This window comes from Chaetodon auriga, chromosome 13, assembly GCF_051107435.1.
Source record: "Chaetodon auriga isolate fChaAug3 chromosome 13, fChaAug3.hap1, whole genome shotgun sequence".
Lineage (NCBI taxonomy): Eukaryota > Metazoa > Chordata > Actinopteri > Chaetodontiformes > Chaetodontidae > Chaetodon > Chaetodon auriga.
The window spans coordinates 16800492-16827906 of NC_135086.1; the positions used below are offsets into that span (position 1 = coordinate 16800492).

Below are 27415 nucleotides of genomic sequence, written 5' to 3' on the forward strand. Positions count from 1 at the left end.
ACTCATTAAAAGGATAAATTTGTTGATGGTCTGTTTTCATGAGATTTGGTGACAATAAGAGAAACACAACATCTCCATCCTTCTGCTTGAGGAAACACATAACCTGGGGTTTAGAGAAGATGTACTGTGGGAGCACAACAAAGTGGATGTGTGATGCTGCAGGAGAATTCGATGCTTGGTAAGAACCAGGTTTGCAGGAACAGGCCTTTGTGTCAACTGTTGGTCATTTCTTTTCTTCTGTTCTTTCTCTTGTGATTCCCAGCATCCTCCTCAAACTACCTCCTTTGTCTTGTTGCGCTACACTCACCACACCACACTTTCAGTCATCCACATCTTAGCAAGGTGTTGTGCTCCCACGCGCTGTCAGAGCAGCTCCAGCCGGTATTGATTCTACCAGTCTCTGAAGGGATGAACCCCATTATTCCTAAATGCACTGACACGTTTGCTGTTTTGACGATGGTGGCGGAGAGCACGTCACTTGAACACGTGAGTCCAGAATTGCCTATAGGTGGCTAAAACGGTTGACATCTGCTGGGTGTGAAGGCCACAGCGAACGATTCACAACATTTTCATACTCAAATCATTCAGTGACCCTGCGGATGGACGCATTGTCATCCAGGAGGAGAGCACTGCCATCAGGATAGAAATGTTTCATCACAGGATAAAGGCGATCTCTCAGAACAACTTTGTATTATATTTGCACTGACCCTTGCCTCGAAGGGGCCCCAGACTATCAAAATATTCCACACAGTATAACAGAGCCACTGGAACCCCTCACTGCAGGGGTCAGGCATTCAGGCCCGCACTGCTCTTGATGTACGCCACACACGCACTCGCTCACCTGTTGAGAATATGAAGGATGACTCATCTGACCATGTCACTTTTTTTCCACATCTCTGTTGACCTGTGCCTGTGATTTATCCCCACTGAACTCTCAAAAGTGCATTCGTCTTTGCATGGGAGGATTATGCACTGCAACCCTGCTACCATACCCACCTCTATGTAACCATTGACACTCTGATCACATCCTGCATTGACTTTCTCTGTCGTCTGAGTGAAGAGCTGCTCTTCTCGTCTCTTCACTCAGATCTTTTCTTATGCTACCTTGATACGAAATCCAAATCACCTTGGCCTGTTCAGCATTTGTATTTGTGCCCTGAGTATTATTGGATGTTCATCTGCTTAATTATGCCGTGCAGTGCCCCTGTGTGGAAGCATCTACATTCGTTATGCTTTTCCACTCATTTAGTCAGGTTTTTCTGGCTCGATATATCTGAGAAACAAGGTCACCAATTAGGAGTGGGAGGAATGTCTTGTGTAAATAACAGAGTGCAGTCTACCTCAAGAAACTGATGCTGTCCACCCCCATGGTCTTGTAATCTTTGAAACAGTCTGGAGCAACTCTCATGTCGAACAGTACTTAAGGTTGCACTGACGTTTTTGAGTAATTCATTTTGCATGCACATTTCAGCATGGGACGTTTAATGGTAATTTGGCCTGGTGGAGTTGGTGCAGTTGCTACCTCTTGTTGCCAAAGTAACCATGTTCATTAGCTGGTAGGTATTTTGTAAGTCTGCTTTGTTAAATTTGGCTACCTCTCAGCAAATTTGATTAAAATAACACATGACTTCATTCTATTTTGTGGGTATACAAAAGAGTTCTTCTCCTTTGTCCTGTTTCTGTAGTGGCATTTTTGAACGTTAGTGCTGGTGCATTGTGCATTTTAAGTAAGGTGTCTGTGTGGTCACTGAAGTTTTCTTTTGTTCCAAGCGGGTGGAGCTATTGCCTTAGACTGCCTTACTGTAGGTAACTACATAACAGGTGCTTTCCAGAGGGATGACAGATGGGTTTGTTGGTTGGCTTACGATGAGACAGATTCCAGTTTGTTTGTGTGGAGTGTTTTCATTGTTGGATTTGTTCTGTAAAGCATGACATGCCATTTTGTTTGAAAAGTACCATCTATTCGGGGATTTGATCTTGACACAGACACGCTTGCCTGACGTTTGTTCCCTGTTTGATAGTGTTGTGGAGTCAGCGAGCCAACCTTGTCACAGACAGTACTGTCTCGACCATGACTCTCAATCTCTCTGCAAATCACAATTCTGAACTTTCCACACCATCAAAAGGTGTTTTCTCTTGATGTGGGTGTGTGACGTGAACCAGGGTAAATGGGATGTTGCCTTTTATCGCAAGGGCACACAGAGCAAGGCAACATCATAGATTCCTTTGGGTTTTATCTATTTATTTATCTGACCACAAGGCAGCAATATTTCATTATTCTCTGGAAGAAAGGCAAAGAATTGTGATTGCAATAAACACTATAGAGGGACCAGAATGGACTGATGGTAGAATAAAATAACTGGATGTATACTGTCAGTAACTAACTCCATGACAATGACAATGCAAGAAGGCTAATACTGCCATCATGTGGAGATTCACTGGTACTGCAGGTCCCATTTCAGTGCCAGTTTTGCAGGATCAAAATATTTCCTCCTGTGTTGTTGAATCCATTTGTGAAATTAACATAACAAATTTTGCTGTCCTGTATTGTTGCTCCAGTGTCAGGTGAACATTCCCCTTGGTCCAAAACAGAGTAACTGCACTAACTTCTTCCAACAGGTAATGTAATAGTATAACTACGCTCAAATATAGTACATAACCCACAGAAGGCCGCCTGCAGGGAGGGCTGCTGCAACCATTGGCAGTTCAGTGCTATCAAAGCTGAGGCAGATGGTGGTTTAATCGTGGCTGATGAAGATGCAAAACACTCCTCTCAAGTGACCTCAAACATCAGCCAGACTCGGGTTATACTAGTGGAGGTAGCTGTTTGTCAGCCAGGATCGCCCTCGAGGGGCTTCTCATGGCTGACAGAGTTTGAACACACTGGTTCAACAAATTCTCAGACCACTCCCTTCACTAAAAACATACACTGCAAAAACGCAGCCATGAAGTATTCGCAGCAACACTTCAGCTACTAAAGAGTAGAAGTAAGGATTTCAATGAATGCTGGCTTTTATCTCTGTAATGCATTAATGTGCAAATAGTATTTTAATGTTTTGCATGTTCAGGCCATATTAAGTCAACTGTATCATACTTTTTTGCAGACTTTCTTTTGGTAATTTGTCATGTGTAAATGATGTAAATGTGCCCTTTTTTTTTTAATTCAAAACCTTATTCCACAAAGAACAAATCATTGGTGAGCCACTTGATATAGTGTAAAAGTACAAAATTACATCCTGATGTAACACATGATCACAATTTCAAGGTATAGGCCTGATTTAGTCCAACATTACAGACATAAACAAAAGAGAAAGATAGTATCTACCTTCACCTCCAGTCAATCCTGTTAACTTCGGTGGTTGCATTTTTGGAATACAGGTTAGGATGACAGATTGGGGCAGCCGAAGCTCAGGTGGTGGAGTGTGTCAGTCATTAAACGAAGGGCTGATCATTCAATTTTTTTGGCTCCTTCTGTCCACATTTCCAGATCTCAAGGACATTTTGAGAGATACTGAACTCAGATTGCTCCAGATGTGTTTGTATATCTGGATAAAAATTTAACACACGTAAGAAAACTGGCTTTACTTAAGTGTTAAGGTCATGTTGTGTTGCTCCACGAGCTGAGCCTTATGGTGATCAAACTCAAACATGAGTAAGCCTTTTCAAGCCAGACAGTGAAGTTGACAATCAATCACACATTTCCACTCATGTAATTTTAGTATTCTTCAAAAATTTTTATTGAACAAAAGTATTTAAATTCTCATCACGTTGTCGGTGATACAGTACCATAGTTTGATCTTAACGATTCATATATGCACCTCATCTTATTCTGAATATATACATACAGTGGAGACAAGAATTAAATAACAATGCTCAATAACATTCAGATATATCATATAAAAGCTGAGGACCCCATGATCAAAAACACTTCCATCGGTAAACAAATGCACATGGCAAAAGGAGATCAACAGGGAAAATGTTTGGTAGAACTACAGTTTTCATTGGAAACCAGATGACGGTATATTTGGTTTGTTGACGGTGAAAGATGATGGATATTTTAGATTGACAGTTCGTTAAGCCCCGCCCCTGCTGTTACGCATGTCCAACATTTTATTCAATGCTTGACGATAACGGCAGTTTACCAGTCAAAATATGTCATTTTTGAATCAGTGGGTTCATGATTTGAGACAGAGGCAGGATAAAAAAAAATCAAGCTTTTCGTTTATAGCAGGCAAAACGGCATTTTGCCATCTTAAATGACGTTTGCCGACATATTTTATTTGCTAAAGCTAACTCGATTGTTAACTAATGACGTGCTCTTAGACCTCGGAAGTGACGCATGGCTACAATTGTAGGTCATATGCTAGTTAGCTGGGCATGCTAACTATTTCATTAGAACAGATAAACATGCCATTTATTCGAGTCTCTATATTCACACTTAAGCTTTTGGTTTTGGGAATTCTTGAAAAAGAAGAAGAAGAAAAACTTTTAGCGTTGAAGCTAATAGACAGACCTGACGGTTACAGTTGCTCAGCTTTGATTGGACAATCGCTGCTCTGGGGAGGGGTTTAGCGAACACGTAACAGCTGCGCGTCTATTGTTGGACTGGTTTTAAAAATTAGTATTTTGCGTTTCCAAATCATTTGTTGACCTATGAATGATAATTGGTGATTTTTTAGTGTAGTACTTCAGGCCCTTAATTAATTTATTATTGGGGTCTCAGTCAATCACTAAATTGTATAGTTTTTTTTGCTTTTTTTTTTTTTGAGAACAATGACACTTTTCCTGCAAAATTCTTTGACAAATACTACATCAACAGGGTACTCTTTCATGACTGCATTCATTCGCACGGCTGGAGTAGATCAGGTGTAGTTACTCAAAAGTGTTACCAAAAAGTTTTTTTTTAATCATTCTTCAGCCAGTATCCTCATGAACCCACAGACACATACTGGAGAACAGAACAGCAACATGTTCAATGTGACACAATATAAAGCATGAGCATAGAGCTATGAATGAATGCCAAGTGTGGTGAGTGCAGTGCAGACCTGGAACCAGTAGTATGGGTACAGGGTGGCACATTTGGTTACATTGATAAACATTCAAACTCTACAGGAAATCGGAGGTCTCCCCTATTGCATTAATGCTCCCCATACTGCCTCTAGGAAATATCACAGAAAGTACCGTATCCAGATCTTAAATAACATCACTACTAATGGCCGGGTCTGTGGAGACTAAAAGAAAGAGGGATTTGAAAAAGTGACAGAGGACACAAGTTTAAATGGGGAGAGAAATCATGTAGAGGAATGATGAAAAATTAGGAGAAAAAGGCAAGAGAGTGATTCTGGTCACTTTGTGAAGTCACTGTATTAAAGAGCAATGATTCAAACCTCCCGAAAGGAATTTAAATTAGCTTTTAAAAAAACAAAACGTTAACTCAGGAACAAGCATTCTTTTAAAAAATAAAAAATAAAGGAACAAAATAAAACAATGGACAGCAAATTGACAGGACAACACCAGAGGAGGGCTCTCAGAGGGTCGAGTCCTTCTTGAACTGTTAAACATCTGTCCCCCTGCGTGGATTAAGAGCAATGGTGCAACCTACAATGTGCGTGGTAGTAAATGGACATTATGTATGACATCAGGAGGAGAGCTCAATCCCCAACAAGGCCTCAGGCGTTCTGTTAGCGGCAGATGTTGTCACTGTGAATGTCAGCACTTCCAAGACACAGAGGCTTATAATGCACTCTGCTGCACGTGGAGGATGTGGCTGGATATTTCCTGACAGTGCTCGCCGTCTTGGAGTTGACTGCTTGGTTGTGGTTAGACTTTCACCTGATCGCCACTGGAGGGCGACAGACTTGAGAAGTCAGAGGAGTGACAGAGGATCTGGATGTAGCACAGACGCCACAGCGAGAGGGTCCAGAGCTAAGGCTTGAGTTAAGACGGTCAGGGAGTGGCATTAGTATTAAGTGTGTTCAGTGTGTATGAAGAGTGTGTGTCGGTGTGTGTGAGATCCAGTGTAGGTGTGAGGATGTGTGAATCACAGCAGCGCTTTGACCAGGTACAGCTTCTCTCCATGTTCGCTGGTGAAGATGGGGGCTTTCTTGTAGTGTTCCACTAGTTCGTCCATGGAGTTGAACCTGCGCTGGCCAATACAGTACACTCCGTCTGACTGCTGCACCTTAAAGTGCTTATTCTTACCGGCCGCCTTCAGAGACACGGAGAAATCACTGGGCTGAAAGTAAAAACAGGAGACAGTTGTTGATATGGTTAGAAAGAGACAGAGAAACACATGCAATGAACATTAAAGACAGACTGCTTCACTCCAGCAGGTGGCAGTGTATTCTCATGGTAAAAGATCTGCAGCCACATTTATCCAACAAGAGATTTTGGACTTAAAAAGATAAAAGTAAAAATCCTTCATTACGCCTACTTCAAAACTTACTATACATTTTCACTCAGATTAAAATACTACATTTCTAGAGCTCCAGGTTTATTTCCTTCATTGTTTATTTACTGCATGTTAATTCTAGTGGTGGTATGAAGGATTCACACAAATGACATCAACTCAAAGAATCTTAACACCATATATGCTGTTGCAGAATAAAAGCGGTGACGAGGTGTAAGGCTTTGATGAATGCGTCATATTATTCACTTTTACAAAATGAGATTTTTACTCCTAAGCTCTTAAACACAGACTCCAATTCCCAAAAAAGTTGGGGCGCTGTATAAAATGAAGAACTCTGCCATGACTTCACCCCTCAGACTCACAGATGACTCGCTGTCTCGTATGAGGAAGTCGCCCTCCTCTCCCCTCTCGTTGAGTATGCACTCGGCCTGGTGTCTGGTGATGTTGCCGTAGTACCAGTCCCTCCCAGCGAACTTCCCCGAGCGTGCCGGCGCCACTGAGCGGTTCTGCGGGGAGCTCGACGCAGGCAGGTCGGGCCGCTCGTCCAGCACCATCACATAGTTTTTAGGTACCAGGCCCACCATGCCGCGCGAGTTCTTACACCTCCACCACTCCGGGTCGTTCTCAGGCTTCTCCACCACCTCCATGACCTCTCCCTTCTCAAAGTTCAGCTCCTCCTCGGTCACAGAGCTGAAGGGGTAGAGTGTTTGAACCAAGTGGAGCACTTTGGCGCGGCCGCCCGCACGCCCGTTGGCCAACAAAGTCCCCTGAGACCCTCCGTGGTACACATGTGAGGAATCTCCCTCCCCTCTGTCATCCGCCCCACCGACCTCCTCCTGGACATAATTGGAGGGAAACCATCCCACGCGGCCCGCCTGACTGCCCCGCCACCAGCCGTCACTACACTTCTCCATCACGACGACCCTGGAGCCCTTGACCAGGGTCAGCTCATCATCTCTCTCTGCTGTGTAGGCAAACTTGACCACAGCGGGGATGTTGAGGTCATAGATTCTCTCGGCAGCTCCTCCGCCCCCTCCGCCCCCGCTGCCATTAGAGGGGTACTCTGTGTCTGAGCTTGGCGTTGGAGAAGCATCGCGGGCGCTCGTCTTCCTCTTAGTTTTTCCCAAACCTGCAGCATGAACACAAACAAAAGAGAATGGTGAAAATCAGATTAAATTCTTCTTGTTTGCTTTAAATTGAGCAGTAGTTTTTATATATAATATATTTGAAAAGGCAAACATATTAGCAAACAGTTGCTTACTGATACATCTGGCAGACATGCAGCGACAGTAGCATTTATTAGGAAACGTGTTTGAGTGATTCATGAGTGCTAGTCCAATATTCACTTTCTTCTTGGCTCTATTTTGGTGCCCTAAACGCTCCACTGCGTTCACCAGTTAGATGCTAAATTTGTCGGCCTGCCAGTGGGCTTACAGCGGGTTTATCAGAGCTTTTTCACTGCAAACAGCTACCTGCTGTGTCTGTAAACAACGCTGATGAAAACAGTGAGAGAGAACCAAAACAGCTAGTTATGAGGTGTGAAATCAAAACACCGAGCTGGAAATTTGTTCTGAACGGTAGAGCTGAGGGGAGCCGCAGAGTCAGATGATTATTGTCTGTTGGTTAGTCACTACAAGCAGGCCCTTTCACAAGTAGTCATTTGATCCATTGCTATTATAAAAAATATTGATTATAGCGGCTTTGTAGCTGTCAAGACTGAAAGCAGGATTTAGAAAGCAGAGAAAGACTGGAGCTCCACAGGGAGAGGAGGCCTTTAGGTCAGCAGGAAACTAATTGAGGGAGCAAGTTGCACTCATGGGCCCTGAGAAGCACAAAAACTACTTTAGAAAACAGAGGATACAGGATATCCAATGAGAAACCTCAGCGGTGAGGGACAGATCGATACTCCTGACAATAGAATTAACACAGAGGTGCACACAACCACCTGCACAGAGCGCCCATGTCCTCTGATTCACACCAATGAAATTAAAGCTCATTATCTACTCGGTGCTCCGTTGACACCATCCACACATCGTACACACATCTATACTAATCACAAGGCTGAAAATAGGTGGTGCAGAGAGGGAATGAAAAGTGGAGCAGGCACCATGGGTTTGATGATGACAGACACATGCAGGAACAAAGCCGGCTCCTGTCGTACCTGCCTCTGACTTTTCCCCATTCATGTACTTTCAAAGATGTCTTTAAACATGTGCTTTCACACATCAGAACTTCAGTTTCTAAAGTCTCTCAGCTGAACATAACCAAGGAGAGTCTCCTCTTCAAATTCGTGCTAAAATAATAACGATACACTACGGGGGCGACAACACTTAAACCGTTAGCTTGACAGTTGAGGCTCTGGTGTCGGCATATGCTCATGTGTGCTACTAATGACTGAAGTGAGTTTCTTGACAGCTAATCAAGCACTTTGTTCCCCCCCACAGAATCTGCTGAAATGCCACCGAAATGTCATTGGCACATGGAACATTTGCATTGTTTTTTTTTGCATTGCCGGGTTCACACAGAGTAGCATGAAACTTGCTGGCGGAGAGAAGAGGAGGAAGAGGAGGAAAGCGGTGAAAAAAGACGAGGGGTCCCTTGGCAGCTGTTTCTCACACAAACAGTAGACAAGGCACATCAGAGGCCACAGCTGACAAAAACGCAAAGAAGAAGGATGAGACAGGAATAACAAGCAGATCATGTTTATGGATAGCAGTGTGTATCCTAAATATCTGATGGCTGTGGATATGTGTGTGTGTGTGTGTGTGTGTGTGATAGAGGGTTCTGTATCTTCCCGACTGTAAGCCAAAGACAAAGGCTGACTCTACTTCAGGTGGCCCCTTAAGAAAAATTAAATGGACTGTTACTGCAATGGGGTACAGAGGAGAGACACACCACAAGACAGTGGACACACACTCCCTTGAGCTACACGAAAACACTTAAACACACACACACACAGATACACACACACACCTTTCTTCTTCACTTATTTCCACTTCAAGGCGCTGGCCTGCTGGTTAGAGCACCAGCGGGTGATATTCCCTCCTCCCACACATCCACTGCAAACCTTCACCTACCTCTTCATCTTATGGAAGGAGACGAGATACTCAAGCCCAGAGGACTTCAACTCGGAGGGAAGCGAGTTGATGAAAGCCTCGATGACTGCGTGTTGCAGCATATTGCTTCACTCTACAGCGTACAGTGGAGGGCAGTGTGCAAGTTATTGTAATAAATGAGTCTGCAAAATACCACGCCACCCACCAGACTCATTTGACTGTGTGCAGTAATGAAAAAGCACAGCCTGGCCCCTAAATGAAGCATTAGCACAGTGTCTGCGAGGGCTGTGATTCTGAAGAGTACAGTAAGTGGATCACAGATGAGCTATGTAGCCCTTTAAATAACCCTCGCAGTGCTGCTCTGTTCTCAATACTCTTCAAGAGCCAAAGGGTCTTCACGCATTACTATGTGTAAAACCAGTAAAACCTGCCAAAGGGCTCGAGAAGACAAATCAACATAAATAGGAGTTTAAAAAAATAAAACACTCTAAAGCAGCAGCCTGCACAGCGCATGGACGGCATTTAGAAGCCTGAATTATGTGCAAGATTTCGATATTTAAAGGTTTAGATTAGCACTTACCACAAAAAAATGGTTTATCTTTGAGCAGTCCCAGCTTATTGAAATCAGGGTTGTATATCCTGCATTCATCTTTGGCCACTAGGCCATCAGACCACCCCTCAAATCTCTTCACACACACCACTAATGGTTATTCATGTGTGCAAATGACCAAAAAACATACCCCTGATACCTGCCACGCTCTGTAAAGGCCATCTATAAACGGGATTTTGGAGGCTGCTGCAGAAATCCAAGATCTAATGGGATCTTTCTGAGTGAACTGAATAGGTGTAGATCACATATTGTGCTTTACACAGCTCCAGATTGTTTGCCTCCTTTTGCAGCTTGTTTGAGCAGAAAATGGGGCTATTTTGCTCAATCTTTACAATAAGTATGTTCATTAGAAAGGACTGAGTAAAATGGGACTGTAGGTATGTAATGCTTTTTGACCTGAGGACAGGACAACATGCTTTTAAACACCTCACCCGCCCACACAGACATACCAATGGCAGCAGAGCTGGCATGTAAAAACAAAAGCTCAGAAATCAAACTTGCCAGTTTGTTGTACTGGGGAACACTGGCCCAGTTTCAGCAATGACTAGTATTGTTGCTGAATTCTTTCGCCCATCACTGTTTTTATTTCCTGTGAGCGGAAACTGGGGCACAAAGCAGCATGAAGCCATTTACAATTCAGCTCTGCCTGGATGGATGTCGATGATTCAACCACATTTAAGTACAGTACATGAGGAGGGGAAGATAACACTGATCACAGACTATCTGTGACGTCCATAATCACAACGTAGACTCACTGAAGAGCTGAAAAGGAGAGAAAAAGAGCCAGGATGAAGTAATCACACTCAGCCAATCAGATCCTCTATTCAAGCGTATGAGTAAGTTCCATTAGCCCCTGACCTCACCTATTGCTCATCACCTCATCGTGAAAATGTTCACGCTTATTGGATTTGCTCAGGGCTTTTAACACTAAAGAGCTACCGGGCTGGAGACAAACTACTTAGACTGAAATGGAACTAGGCCATAATGTAGTCGAAATGTAACATTGTCGGGACAGAGAGGTAATCCATCACTGCAGTATAACCATTATGCTGCTGATGTCTCCAGCGATCAATCCACTGATCATAGAAAAGCAGAGACCTACAGTGACAGAGAAAGGGGCTGATGTTAACAGTATTGAAGTGGGGGAGTGTTGGGGGGGTGTATATGTTGTCTCCGCATACAATGGCCCCTGGTGTGGTAACAGTGGCAGGCTGTGCCATGCTGGCCCACATAAAGCCGCAGAGTTTCCCCGAGGGCTGGTATTCACAGGGCTGAGAGGAATCACACACGAGGCCAGACTCCCCTCATCTCTTTCTATTATCTTCACCCACCCCTCAAATTTAAATATGGCTGCCTTTCAGGGCCACACATGCACTATTTTTACTGCCACTGCACGTCTTCATCATTCTGTCATGTCAGAATTTCCACCACTTGTTTCTATTTGCTCCTCATCTCCGTCTCCCTCGACCATCCGGACAAAAAGTGGCCACTGGTGCTAAAACTGTCAAAACAAATGAATTTCTGAGCAGTGCTCCATCCAGCCCCCCCCCCCCCCCCCCCCCCCCCCCCCGACAAAGCAGAGCAAGCTGATCGTTTTTAGCTTAACTCTTTCATTCCTGACTTGAACTATATACCAACATATCCCAGTTTAGCACACATTCATAATAACTGCTGCCATCTTATTCTGTAAAGGCTGCTTCCTGGCCATCACCTCTGTGGGACATTAGGGGCTTCAATATTCCCTCTGATATATCTGGGCTCGTACCTCTAAATTGTAATTCCTAAAAATAAATGAGATCATGCTGTTGGGGCGTCTGATATCTATTTCAGACTGGTTATGAGATAATTTATCTCACTATTATCAGACATAATAAATTAAACCAATGTCATGACGCTTAAGTGGCATAAATTGAATTTTTTGAAGCTGAGGGCTCTGAGGCGACAGACAGCCGAAGAGTTCACTGGCAAGTATGAAAATAGCAACGCACAAGATAATTGTGTTGGGAAAAGGTTAAATCCAGTGCTCACGGGCATGTGGGGGAGCTACATGTGTCACACACATTCGCACTACGAGCCCTGTTTTAAATGGATCATATTAATGATGCTCAATACAAAAAATGACGAGCTGATTATTTTTTCAATTAATCCATTGCTTGTTTGCTCTGTAACAATATTGAAAACTGCTCATCACAACTCCCTAGAGCCCAAAGCGACATCTTCAAATTGCTGTGTCCTTCAAAACCAAACACAAATGATATTCAATTCAGAATGATATCAAAATGGACAAAAGCAGAAAAATCCTCACATTTGAGAAGCTGGAAGCAAAGAACAATTGATTAAAATCATGAAAAATGCTTTAACACAGGCAGGTTTGCTGCCATATGAAGGAGGAACCTTTCTAAATGACAATAAGTGCATATGAAAGCCTTTGAACATTTCATTTTCTTGGATCCTAATTATTTCCATCGCCGGCTATAAAAGAGCTAAAAGCCTGCTCTATTTTTTGAGTATCTTATTAATCTACAAAGCCTTACATAATCTAGCATCTTCATATATCAACAACTGTCTTTCATTTTATGTCCCAGCAAGAACTCTCAGATCTCTCTCTGGGGAATATGCTTTCATTCTTATGGCTCTATACTGTGAGCTAGTCTTACCTGATTCCATACAAATGGCTCTCGAGTTACATCCACTCATACTATATACACCGACATTCCCTCTTATAAGCTGGCAGCTATGGCCATATACTCAGCTAATGTATTCAAGTCATGACTGAGAGACAGTGTGCTGACAGCTGAGAGCAACGGCCGACTCGACAGGCCCCCTGGAGTGCACAGTGACAGCTCCCAGCTGGGACAGAGACACAGCGAGGGAATCATTTTCTGTCTGAGAAGGTTCAGGCCAACACACATGCATGCACACAGACTGACCGCTGTTAAGGATCACACCGTATCTCCTTTACCAGAGAGCAGAGGGCGTTGGAAGGAAGTGTCGAGATTTTCCACTTGTACTGAAAATAATCTCCCCGCCGTGACATCTTGTCACACCGGCGACCTTTAACTTCTAAGCAGAGCGAAACTAAATTCTTCTTACCCAGTGTGTCTTTGATGTTCTTCACCAGCGAGCCTTTTTTCAGGCTGTTCTTGCGCTCCACGTAGTTCGATGGCACATACCCCGTTTGGTTGGCGGTGTTGCGGACACGCCACCAGGTCTTTGAGTCGTCCAGGAGGAAGAGACGCTCATTTTTACGGATGTCAAGTTCCTGGTCCTGCTGGGCCGTGTAGTCCCACTTGGCTACAACAATCACCTCCTCTGTCATCTTTCATGGAGTCCTCCTGTGGAGAAGACGAGGACTGGGGTGAGCCAAAGAGCAACACATTTATTAAATTTGGAAACACTGTTGCACCTTCACACAGGCTCATAATTCACTGAGGATCAGGTGGGTCAAATTCTGAATAATGGTGGGATTCAACTTTGTATGTGAATGTATTGTTACAGCTAATGCAGAGTCTAATTTTGAGGTGTGTGTGTGTCTGTGTGTGTGTGTGTCAGGCTGAGTTTTGCTGTGACAAGTGACAAGTCATTACAAAATAATCCATATCCATCCATGCACACAATTTTTAAACCGCTTATCCCGGCTCACACTGGGCATTAGACAGGATACACCATAGACAGGTTGTCAGTCTATCACAAGGCTAAATTACATAACCGAGCTAAATATGAGTTTAAAGTTCCTGGTAATGTTCAGAGCCTAAACTGGCACTAAAACTGATAATTCCTCGGATGAAGATTACGGCAAAATCTCAGAATGCTTCCCACGTGTTCACCCTTCCGACATGAAACACACATCCAGAACACACACCTGAACAAGATACCACCTTAAAAAACCGGCAGCATGAGGAGGCGCACAGGTTTCAGGACAACAGTCCCACTGCAATGTAACACTCAGGCCAAAAAAAGTACCTCTGAAGAGGCTGAGCGGCACAAACACACAAAATCAATTTACGTGCTCATTCTGCATGCTCTCCCTCACGCTGACACACACACACACACACACACGCATGCAAAGCCTGGCCTATTAGTTTCTGAGACAGACAGTGAGCGATTACATGCTCTATTTCACCAGGCCTTAGGTGAAGTCATTTGACATGGGTTTGCTGGACCACCTTCACTGCTGAGGAATTACTGTTCATGAGACACGTTAAATAAATGGTCTATTTGGGAATATGCATGAAGGGATCGGGAAAGTTTGATGGGATTTTGTTTATTCCTGCTCCGTGAAAACTTTCTTTTCCCGCCGATAAAAGGCGTCTCTTGGTAGGAGAGCCATCCGAGCAATTCGGTTTATATTTAGCTCACCGCTGAGTAAACAGTCTGTGGCTGGAAACAAGATCACTGGAATAAAGAAAGGAAGTAAAAACGGTTCGGATGAGAAGAGTCTCTTCGAAGATGAGGGTGAATTCAAAGATACAGAATGAACAGTCATGTAGTGAAGCCTTCGCGCCTGCAGCTTTACCTGGGGAGGCAGCTGGATTCACAAGAGCATGTGAGTGAAGGTAGGTGCTTGTACGCTCGGACCAATCAGCGTCCTATGAGCAACTACTGGCAGCTCCTGGAGGGAGTGGTTTAGGTGTGACGACAGGCTGCCCAGATGGTTCTGTGTAACAAACCATCTGTTGAGTCAGGTTACCTGCAATTGTCCAGCTTCAATAATTTGATAAAACTACTTCATATCTAATCTCATGTGAGTAGTCAGCAGCTATTGTGGGAGGCTGTAATTCACAGCAGCAACACCCTTCAGAAACCAAACCTGGAAGTTAAATATACTTCTTCATACTTCTTAAAGAGTTTCTAAAAACTTCCAAAATAATGTGAAATGAAAACCCCTGCTGAATCAAACGGTTACATGGAAAAAAAAAAAACTGCTAAATGTGTGTGTGTGCAGGAAGCACATGGGTGTGTGTGCATTCATGCAAATTTAGTATCTGTGAACAATACAGAGGTTTTGCTACTAAACACAGCTAAAGCACACGTTTAAAGTGCAGGGGGATTGTATATTCGCGTAACTGTCTTGTCATTTACATTTCATTCTTTAATGCGAGGGCAGAGGACAGATTACGTGCAACCACAAACAAGAATTATGACTCATGAGAAGTGTAGCTGCACAAATTAGACCATATGAAAGATTCCATTACTGGTGGAAAGATTGATCATTTCTGCGGAGGCTACATTTGATGAAATGCAAATGGGAGCACTCTAAAGCGCTGCCTGTTTTTTCAACCAGAGATATTCAATTCCACTTCAATTAGGCCACAACCACAGAGACGGTGGAGCCATTACTGAATACATTCTTACAGTTACAGTCACAGCCAAAAGCAGGCTTGTGTGACTGTGTGAGTGTCTAATAGCTGCTTCCTTTCTATGCAGCAAGCACTAAAAAGTACAACAGTTTGCACAGTATTGCATTTGTGAATGTGCCTCTGCTTGCCGTCACTAAAGCTGTCAGACTGGATTTCTTCACAGGCCGGGACAGGGACAGCGCGGCGGGGGGTGTTGTGCAACGCACCACTGGGAGAGTTTGTGTCAAGTTCACTATAAGTTAATTTACACAACTTTCCAGGACGTGACTACTTTTACTGCAGCAACAAAAGCAGCAGAAGATGGTGGAAGGCTCGGTTTGACATATGGGACAAGACAAAAACGCAGCAGCTGTGACTCTTTGGAGAGAGCAGGAAATAGAAGTGGAGGGGCAGATTTATGACAAGACGAGGGACGGTGACGTCAACTCTTCCAGGAGACAGGAGGTATGTGAACGTGCTGTGGCCTCTATCCGCCTCAGGCCAAAGCTGCTGGATCAGATCAGGCTACTACTTTCTTCCTTTATTGCATTCATTCCTCCTGGTGTGGATGGATGAACAAGCAAACCCAATAATATCAGACTGGCAGACTCCTGCTGTCACGCAGACCTGAACTCAGGCCTTCCAGCATCAGGTCACTTTCACACATGTAGTTCAGTTCATTTGGTCCGAGTTAAACATAAAGCCACATCCTTATCGCTTTGTTCTGCTCTTGTTCGTGTTCACACCGACTTTTTGCACACAAGCCAAAAGCTGTAAACATGTCAAGTCATCTGACATGTAATTCATCCACTGGACACTTTTAGTGATGTCACTGTGCATCATCAGAGCTACACACACAAACACACATGGGGAGATTCAGTTCTGGTGATTGACAGCAGGTTGTGTTGCCTTTATCTGAACTTGGTGTTTGTTTTTCTTCTCTGGTGGTTAGCAAAGAAAAAATACCATAATTAGGCGACTCCGAATCTGGGGACGACGATGGCGGGCCAAGACAGGGACAAGAGGTGTGATGTGGAGAGGAGTGAGAGGGAGGTGAGGCATCAGTCTGGACCGACCTCCGGAGGCCCGAGTGGGGGTTACAGCAGGGTCAGCCCTGGGGTTGTGACGTGTATGTTAAAGGCTCATTATTCAGTTTTGTTTGTGTTAACAATGTAACTCCAAACCGGAACTCAAATTGTTTTCTGACACTCAACAGTAGCACGCTATTTAACGTTTCCAGAAACATTTCCGGTTGTTCGACAAAACAGTGTGTCGTCTAAACTTGTCTCCGTCTTTGGCTATTGCGGTCTCCATCGGAAAGTACTGACATAATCATCCTAACCACCAAACATGTTTGGAACTATCCATGTGGCCCCAACAGGTCTGTGAGCAGGTCGGGAGGTTGAAGACTGGATCTGTAAACCCCTCACATTACCACGTAATCTGGGCTGAACATCGATACAGACCAGGGTCCCAGAGCAGATTTCTCCTCCGATTGTCTGAAGGGGTGAATCTGGGATTAAAAGGCTCAAAGCTCCTGTAGTCTGAGGCTGGCTTTGGTGTCATTTCTTTCTACGCTGGCAGAGTAACACGTGATATTCTCCCATCCAAGCATACGATGGAGTACTTCGCCTCCCCTCATCCATGATTTCAATTTCTCTGTCGCCTTGACAACCTTGCTCATAAGGCAGCCCGATGGGACTGCCACTCCAAATCCAGACCACCCTCCTCTATGGCCAATCATGTGTGCCAGAGTGGCAGCTATACCACTGCTCGTTCTGATGCCTGCTAACGCGCCGTCACTCTTGCCGATGAAATCCACCAGACCAGCCCATACCGAAATCAATCAGAAAGTCTCATTTTAAACCACAGTGCTTCAGTCAACTGTGTAGAAACTCAACCCACTAAACAGGAACATTTAATGATCCACTTGTCATTAAATCACAGCCGCCAACTCAGTTTCCTTGACATGATTCACAGACAGGTGGTTGAACAAAAAAAAAGCAAAAACGGTGTTCTTGTGAGCGAGCGCGCACAAATACACACACAAGAAAACAGATCTGGGAGAGACCGGGTTTAAAAAGAAAACAGCCCGAGAGCTCGTGCTCCTCGTGACCCCTCATTCCTCTGCTGAGAGAGTTAAAAGAGGAAAGATGAGCGACAGACTGCTGAGCTGGGCTTCACCAGCACTTCACATCTCCCTTCAGTGAGGGGGGGGACGCTCCGAGGCCCTTTCAACACCACACAAAGAGAAAGGGAAAGTAAAAGAGGATTATAAAAAGAGGGGGTATTTAAAAGAAAAAAAATGTCTGGCAGAGCTTTCTGTGTTTGGCATTCAGGTCAAAGACAAGCAGGATTCAGCCAATGGGAGACCCCCCCCCCCCACTCCACTCCAAACGGTTTGCAGTAGTTGCTTCTCAGAGGAAGGACGTCTGCTTTACTCCCTACTGGCAATCAGCGTCTGAAGCATTAGGAGTGAGCTGAACAGACTGAGAGACGAGGACGCCAGACTCACTGATACAGCCACCGTGGATCTGACGATCTACTTCAACCAATAATTTGTCTCGAACAACAAAACCAGGCCAGTGCATAATTAGATGCCTTTCACATGCAGTCAGTGTTAACAATGTTTTCCACATGTACAGCTGCTGCTGCCCAGAAGAAAAGGAGTGACAGCTATATTGTGAAACAGGCAATATTTTACAAGCCGCACACATACAGGACGTGTTCACACACTCGTGGGCCCTAAACTGAGAGTATGACATAAGCTCATCTGCCTCTCTGGGGTGAAGTTTGGTGGTTGTTGTTCTTCAGTTTCAGGGGGGGAACGTGTGCCACACATGTGGATGCCATCAAATCTCTAACACCATGCAAGGACATCTCAAATACGACAGCAAGAGAGTTTCTCGCAGTCAGAGCAAGAAGAAGGCAACAGAATCGAGCCTGCTATCGCTAAACCTCAACACAACACTTCACACATGTACCTTTTAAGTTCATATGCTAATCTTGTTAGCAAACAGTTGCTTCTTTCCACATCCCGCAGTTACAGAACACCACTCATTTGGAGCTGCGTTTGTGTCCACCTGATGAATGCGAGTCCACCACGCACGCTCTTTCAGCTCCCATAAAGCCGAGGGGAGCTGCAGCATGTGCTGATAACTCTCTGTGGGCTCATCACTGGGAACCACTCGTTCTGTTTGCACAAAATGTGATGTTGTGCTCACAAGCCATTACGCTGTGCAAATGGAACTGATGTTGCGTATGCGTTGCCGTGTAGCTTGCACAAAGTCATTTCAAAACAGAGAGGATTCAGTTGTTTTTACTCTGCACTCAGCTCACTTCTTGCTGCCGCAGCACAAAAACACCTGATTGTTCTCGTGAGTCTCACGAGCTGCGATGAATCCGGAGCGTTCAGCACACAGATGGCACTGACTTCACAGAGGACGGCGCTTCTCAAAAGCACCAGATTACACCCAGCGTGTTCACTCATGTTAGAAGTGTGGCTATTATTGTATTAACTGCTTTGCCTACAAAACTAGAAGTGATCTAAAAGGTTATTAAAGGCTATTTAAAAGAAGGATTACGAGTGCTAGGCAGGGCTGGATATCGAAGCCCAATACCTTTAAAGGTCTTTAAAGACCGATATGTGTTCATTGCACCGAATATTAAAATATCATGAGTGCTGAAAGCTTGCATTAAATGTTTGCTCAGACTCATCATCATAAATCGCTGATGATGGAAAAGTGGAATTCCCTTCTTTCTCAAACTGGACCGTCCTTCCCCCGACCTCTTCTTTTCCATGTCACTTTCATTTTCTGTCAGTGCTTCAGCCGTCCTCTCCTCAGCAGAGGCGACATTGTTGAGAGGGTCTCCATGACAACAGTCACTGGGTGGTCCCGTTTCCACCGACAGGACCATTCCCCAAAGAGTCAGACTTACAGCCCTTCACTCTTCGATTTTCGATATTTCTTTACAAAAGGATCAACTTTCATCCAACACAAAGGATGCAGGCTCTGCACCCAAGGGGCCGGTGGTTTAGACAAAGGTTTAGTTTTCCCACATTAAAGTCGAAAAGAGAGGATTAGTCAGACAGATTAGAGAGCACTACATCTCCAGGAGTGTCCCCACAACTCCTTTGTATAAAAGCAAAGTCATTTTCAAAAAGGTGCTGCCAACATGTTTTATGAATTTATGTAAAATACCATGATCATATCCATTTAACACCATATTGTGACAGAGGAATGATGAAGGCACTACAGTGGGGTATAACTGTTCTTCACCATCGTTATTTAATCCCTGCATCACACGTTATTTGAGCAGACAGATGGGAGGTATTGATGTTTTTGCCTACCAAAGCATCAACCTCCGGTCCCTCATTTGTTCGGGATCACATCATGTGAAGTGCTGTTTTAATTAGTATCTGCTTAGTTTAGGCACAGAGTTGTGCATCATGTTAATTTGGTATTATTATTCCACCATAATGACTGCACTGAAAGATGATAAACAACACTGAATCCCTCCTGCATTGAGTTTGTTTTCTCTACATTCCTCTTCCTCTCTCCTCCTCTTCAGCCGTAAATAGCTGACTTCAAACTTGTTTTCTGTACTCCTCGATGCCCACTTTACCTCTCTCCGTAACAGTGCAGTGCTTGTTCACTTTGCACAGCTCCCTGCACTCGAGACACATGATGAGACGTCTCTTCTGAGCAGCTTGTCCTCTGTAAGGTTTATAACACAGTCCTCTGTACACAACCTCCCTCTGCTGCAAGCTACTGTCTATTAGCAAAGGTTTCCTCGCGTCATTTTTAACCTTTCTCGCAGCTTTGGCTCATAAGTGAGAAGGATTGTCACTATTTTTAACTCTGTATGTGACAGTCTGGTATCCATGTCCCCTGGCACAACAACAAAAGACGAGCACTGTAAAGCACAGCGGGGCAAATGTAGCGAACGCGGCTTTGATGTACAACGCCGCTCGCTTTTCTTTGACTGGAGGAGACGAAGAACAACCGGAGGTGATGGTGTGTTTGTGTCTGACGGAGAGCGAGGAAGAAAAAGAGAGAAATAAAGCGCCCGTGAAAAACAGGTCACTTCCAGGTCAAACTGCGAAGATGACTACAAGCTATCGTTCGTACTACGCTGTAAATCTGTGTGTTTGTCTCTCAGCCCTCATCAGAGCACGTCTCCAAGATCCTACTCGTCCACACTGACGTGACACCCAAAAACAGAGCTCCTTCCAAAAACAAGTGGTCACACTGTGCCTGAATAAACATGTGGGTGATGAGAAGGTAGCTTCTGGAAAATGATGACGCAAGAAGTGCGCTTTGAGGGCAGAACGTGAAGGAGACAACTAACTGTCCCTTCTATCACTCTCTGGCTAATTCTTTGCTTTTCGCTGATTAAGCTGTATTTATGTCGACCGTGAGGGTTCATTGCTGACCTTGGAAAAGTTACTTGGTTACACGACAACAGATTAATATTTAACAGTTATTTCAGTTTAATATGGCAAAAGCCTCGAGGTGCTAAAAGCTCGGGAGGCTGCGTGGGAATGTTTTTGTCAGACCGTATTTATGCTGATTTTGCTCGACGACTTTCTGATCACGCAATAGGGATTTGATTGAAGTCCCAACACAGCGGTCCAGGAAGTACGCCTCATTAACAGGTAGCATTTATGAGCCGCCACCTAATCAGTATTTCATACTCGTTCAGTTGTGTGACAACAGAAATAGAAAAAAATATGTAAATGAGAACAGCTAAATTATGAGTCTGGCTGCATTCAAACAGAGAATCAAGGACAGCAGGGGGGACAGAATGAAGGTTTAACTGGACACTCGGCTGCGTCTGTCCCCATCCGTGACACGTGATGGCTGTGCTGTGCAGATTTTTGCTGACCGAAACACATGAACAAGACATTTTCCTGTTGTTCAAATGTTTAAATGTGGACGGAGCTCTCTATGAAAACAACCACTAAATACTTTTCGATGGACGCTGCATTTTCAAAATGAGCCGACTTGGTGTTTTCTCTCTCGCCGAGCTTTGCACATCTTTGTCAAAATATGGAGACAAACACACCAGTCAGCTGAAGCAGGGGTGAATCTCACAACAACCATGCAAATAAATGAAAATTAAAAAAACAAACCTAAACCTGTTCATTTTGAAAGAGCAACAAGAAATGGCAGAACTCCAATTCTCCACCCACCAACCAATGGCCTAACTTCATCACTCAGCTTTATTTTTTTTAATCTTACCAAACAAACAAAAAAAGCGCTGCAGGATGTGAAGAGAACAAGAGATGCTCTGTGCCATATTGAGCATTTTGAGACTGGAGGCTAGAAACATTTCCACACTGCAGTGTCCTATTGACTTGGAAACTTTACTTAGTGGAACAGAAGCAGGCTGTGGAATCACATAGACAAAAGACCCTGAGCAAAACAAACCCCACATTTCAGCTTTTCTTACACTCATATAGTCAACAAAGTCAATTAGCAAGAGAGCAGCACTCAGTCGTAAGTTGTTAAAAATGTAAGGGGCGATCAGATATTATAAACATCCAGACCATGAAGATGCTGCTGATGAATGAACGACCATGACAGTCAGGCAGGTGAGGCGTAATGAGACTGCACTCATTTTAGTTATGAAGGGAAACAGTAATATCATGGTATTTTTTTAATCTCTGTAGCTGTCTAAACCACTTCTGGGTGAACCTGACTGGAGCTGCAGCTGTCATGAAATTTGACGTGCAAATTAGGTAACTGATCTCAAGACAATTTCTCCCTCATTTTGTCTTGTTTTTCCAGAGGAGATGGAATTATGAAGTGATCACATGAAATTGCAACACATAATTAGTCACAACATAAACAAACAATGTGCTAATTATGCATCTTGGCAATGAGACCTGCGGTACTCCCGAGGCTACGCTGCAGTGATAGTGCCGGGACGAGGCTGACGGAGGGCTGGGTGTTGTGCTACTAGACTGTATTTTATCTGGCGAAGTTAATGTGTGGCTCCTTAATGTTAAGACAAAGTCAAACATGCATTTGAGAAGTTTGGCATACTTTATTTAATAGGATAGTTCGCTCGACTAAAACTCATGTGTCCTAATGGTTTTGTCACCTTGGCATGCCATTTTTACAATCTTTAATAGGGGTCTACATTTAGCCAAATTTACAACCAAGAACGAGAACTCTACTCCTGCTGCTATCCGTCGAATGCCACCATGTCTGACCACATCTGGGTGTAAAGAGTTCATCCTGGGTAACAATCACACACAGCTATGCAACTAACTCACAGTCTAGAGAGCTCAGTCATTGAGGAGGTTAATAGCTGGCTGGATCATAATGCATATTTTCCAGTTTGGAGTCCTGCAAACATTTAGTCTGCAGTCCAGCGCAGGGAAGCACTTAACTCTGCGCTTCCTGTGGCTGTCAAAGCAAAGTCTGAATTAAAGATGCAGCACTTCAGTAAAGGAGTACACACAGCTTCCTCTCATTTGGAAGTTTAAATTCCATGCAATACAATCTAGGCCACATGCACTAACAATCTTCAGCAACACAGAGGCACCTCTGTGAGCCGCTTAGTGTTGTTGTGCTTCTGCTCATGAAATGGTGAGCTGTTTACAATCTCATCGAGGGAGGCAGAGGCAGCGTTGGTGTGTCTTTACTTTCAAATTGTCTTGTACTCCTACGAGCCTCCCATTACTCTCCTTCAGTTCACAGCCCTGACAGCTAACTGTTGGATCCTGCAGAGGAAAGTAAATACTCAGACGGTGCATAAACTGTAACAAAAACAGTCACCCTGATTATATTTATGGGTCAGTTCACTCAAACCAGAAAACATATTTTCTTGACTTTGCCTCATCGCGTGTAGCGATGCAGAAACTTCTGGCTCTACTCGTTCAGGTTTGGAGATTTCGTCCACCATCACAACACAATGGAGGTAATGGAATACAATTTTGTTTGCGGCACTCACAGCAGTGAAGATTTACATTTGGAAAAACTCAACAGCAGCGTCTCTTTCCAGAAATGATGCCCCAGTTAGTTTGGATAATCCACAGACCTCGCTGTGGATCTTTTTTTGGCGATGCATATATGCATAGATTAAAAAGAGGACTGGAAGAGGAAAAACAAAGCATTAGTGGAAAAAAACTTTCCTTGAGGAATGGATTAAGGGGGTTTTACTATCAAACATCAAACCCTACAATCTCTAAGCATTACCGAGCATCGGTGAGGATCCTGCGAGCAACAAATGGCAGGAAGAGGGTTTCTCTTAATGAGGTAACATGGGAGGGAAGCTAAGCAAGCTGCGTCCTGTGTGCAACTGTGCTGTGTGCACAATTTGCATCTTTGAGTTAATTCACTCTGCGCTTCATTTGTGATGAGTATGCAGGCAGTAGCACCACTGATGACCTTTTGCTGTCTGAGGAGGTAAACTCGCAATCACCCAACGGGCTGCCAAATTCATTTTAAAACAAGCTCCTCTCTGGATACGTTGTGAAAGAACATGTTGTAAAATGAGGTTAGCTCATGCGGAAACACGGCACAGAAATAGTCCTCTGAAACTTTCTTTCCCTCTTTCTTCTTTCCTGCATAACACAAACCACTGTTGACTCTACCCCAGCTTGAGCTTTACCTCCTCTTTGTACCTTCTGCTCCATCGGTCTTCTTTCTACTCCTCCCTTAGCTATGGACTTGAATTATTCTCTTTGATCAGGTGCTACCTTGAGGCTCCCAAGAGAGAACAGACTGATGTAGCAAGAGCAATGCAGAAAGACTGGTGCAACGCAATGCAGACCTGTTGAACCACTTAAACTGCCATCACACTAGTAGAGCTGCGGATCATTTATTCAGGCCATTTACTTACAGTCAACTGTTGAGTGGACCACTAGAAATAGTCTGAAAGACAAACAAGAAAAAGGCTTAACTCGGATTACACAAACTAAATCATGCAAATCTTTTCTTACCGAGGGTGACAACAAACCAGATATGCCACAGTCACATATCTTTATCCTGAATCTGAGGGCAGACACTCCTTTCATTCATCTTTTTGAGGACTTTTAACCTTAGATTCAGTAATGCACGTTGTTGCTCTTTTCCTATTTTGGGGGGAAGAAAAGACAATAACCAAAAAGGGGAACTCTTAAACTTTTGGTTTTAATAAGGGGTCCCATGTCTGTCTAGCAAATATGAGGATGGAGTCATGAAACTCCAAAACTTGGCCAAGAACAATGTGTCACAGGTGGCAATTAGCATATTAACATTATTTCTTTCTCTTTATCAATTAATAGGCTATTCTGTTGATTACATGGTTAATTCTTTTATCTACAGAATGTTTTAAAAAAGAGAAAATGCTGATGATAATTTCACCAACGTGACATATTCAGTTGCTAGTTTTTCTGACCAACAGTCCAATCTGGAATATATTTCGCTCATCATATCCTCACAGAGCAAAGCATCAAATCTTCTATTTAAGAACCTGCAAACCTATGTATTTTTCATTTCTTCATGGCTCAGTATTTGTTGACATTTATTCTTCGTTTTTTTTTTTTTTTTAATTATGCAAAAGCACAAATGTGAGCCAATCAGTGCTACACAGCATCAGCGAGGAGATCAGACTTATCAGTCTCGTTTTCAGCAAACGGAGACGCGAGAATTTGCCAAATATTTTCATTGAAGAAAATATTTCCTGGGACATTTTACCTCGCTATTTATTTTTCATCAGTGACTGTTATTTTCCATGACTGACTGAAAACAGTCTAAATTTATCCAGTTTTTCCAAGACACATGGGAACTCTTAATAAGCAGCGTGAGCAGAGGGTTGTTTCTGGTATCCTGCTTGTCTTTCTTGCACATGTTTGTTTGTCTATGTTACATAACTCTGTGTTGATGTCAGAGCCACAGGGAGACCAGAACAGCGTGCTCAAAACACAAATGTCATACATATAAGAGCTACATCTCTTTTCCATGCACACAAAAAGCACATACATGTCAGTTCTTGGGAGCCATGTTTGAACACGAGTTGAACACGACGCTGCATAAGATCGCAGTATGACTCCACTCTTTTCTCTCGCAGCATCAGACGTGTGTTTGGCAAACCTCCAGAGAAGACACTGACCTCTATGAAGACAGTCTGCCAGCAGAAAAAAAAGTTATGGGAACAAGTACAGGAAGCAATGGGGGGGTAGGGGGGTTATTCTTTACTTTGTATACTGCCCTCTCCACCTCCTCTTGGAAGCATTTTAAACATTTTAAATTGGCTGATTAAGTCAGGAAGACTACAAGGTCCTGCATGTGAGCTCAAAGACAAGACTATAGCTGATTAATATGCATACTGGACACCAACTGGACAGTGGGGGTCTACTACAGTTGGTCTACACGTGACAGCGTTGCGTGTTAACTACTTAAAGTTACAGCGGACCGCCCTCAGTGTCCTAACCTGCGGAAATGACAGACAGCCTTTTGATTTTTCCACCATTGTTTTAAAAAAAATATCAGTCAATGACGGAAAATATTTGGTTGGCATAACCCCTGGAGGCCAGTGAGAGTGAACCAAAAGAGGTGGGTCAGTTGTGGGTCAGAGAGGAAAAACAAAGAGCTGACTTGCTGTAGCTGCAGCTTCAGGTGATAATTCTCTGTAAATGAATCACAAAGTGAATCCTTATCAAAGTGTCATAATGTTCTCACATTGTCACTGGAGGCATTGTTATTAGAAAAATGCTGCCTGTCGGCGCTGTAACGTCCCACTCGTGGCATGTTTTAAGACCTTTGATCCTCTTTGGTTTCACCTAAACACGGTGAATATTTGTTATTCAGCCTCTAGTGTTAAATGCCAAAATTCCAACACAAGGAATGTGACACCTGGCTAAACGCTCCTGACTGCGGACAAGAACAATTTTTCCTGACTCCACTAAATCATATGAACAACTTTCTTTTTCACCCTTCAGCTGAGGGCCAAAAAGGGCTTCACGTGATGTTATCTCCATACCACCATGTTCACCTCTCTCTGCTCAGCGCTTGGCTGATCATTCAAACACTTTAAATATGAGCCTTCCTTGCTGCACTGTAGGATCTCATAGATTGACATTTCACAACACACTTGAATGCCGCCACAGTGATTTAGTGTTTCCTGCACAGAGGATGGCACTTCTGCTTCTCTGACATGCAGATGATATCACTCCTTCCACTGAACTGCTGCCACATAAAACTCTGAAGCACCACATTCACCGAGCATCTGCCAGCAGCTCTCCATGTGCTGCTGAGGAAGACCCAGGTCACGCTCAAACAACTGTGGTTCTGCCCAGCCAAAACAGCAGATAGGGTAAATAGATGGCCTGCAGCATGTGCATATGACTGTGTGTGTGTGTGTGTGTGTGTGTGTGTGTGTGTGTGTGTGTGTGTGTGTGTGCCAGAGAGAGCAAAACAAGGAGAAGACTCCACAGGCGAAATGCTGTGTGTGCACGGTCTTCAATTCTCAGGAGAACCCTGTGGCTCTCTGAGCTATACATCTCATAAATAAAGCAGGACTTCCTTCAGCTGCAGCCGTGTGTGTGTGTGTGTGTGTGTGTGTGTGTGTGTGTGTGTGTGTGTGTGAGAGAGAGAGAGAACAAGTGAGAGAAAGGCACAAATGGATAACAGGAGGCCTATCATATTGCTCCATTCAGCGACTGAATCAACTCGGAAGCACGCAGCAGCAGCAGCAGCACACTTCAGAATAAATAGACGAAGACACGCTGAATTACTTTTATAGCCTACATGGTTAAAATTACATGAGCTGGTGATTCCACTTGATAATCTGCCTTAAAATATTGAAAAATATTTAGAGCAGAAATATCAAAATTGGACCGTTGTTTCCAAAGCATTAATCTGTCCTCATACAGATTTAATGAGCATCGAATTATCAGCCACGATTAGCCAGACTGCTGTCACATGACTTTTAGTTGTTGTTGATCTCTATAGGCTTACTGCAGCTCTTCCATACGCCACTCTGTGAGGTGACAGGAGCTACCATA

The 27415-nt window shown here is 43.8% G+C and overlaps 1 protein-coding gene across 1 annotated transcript in view; it reads right to left on the reverse strand.

The window, feature by feature from the left end:
• Positions 1–4765: 4765 nt before the first annotated feature.
• Positions 4766–27415, reverse strand: part of nck2a (NCK adaptor protein 2a) — a 31702-nt gene continuing 9052 nt past the window's right edge. Inside the window, exons 2-4 of the mRNA XM_076747391.1 lie at positions 13169–13410; positions 6772–7538; positions 4766–6235 (exon numbers count right to left, since the gene is read on the reverse strand). Coding sequence (XP_076603506.1) covers positions 6041–6235; positions 6772–7538; positions 13169–13394 — 1188 coding nt within the window. The 5' untranslated portion in view covers positions 13395–13410 and the 3' untranslated portion in view covers positions 4766–6040. The remainder of the gene's footprint in view (positions 6236–6771; positions 7539–13168; positions 13411–27415) is intronic.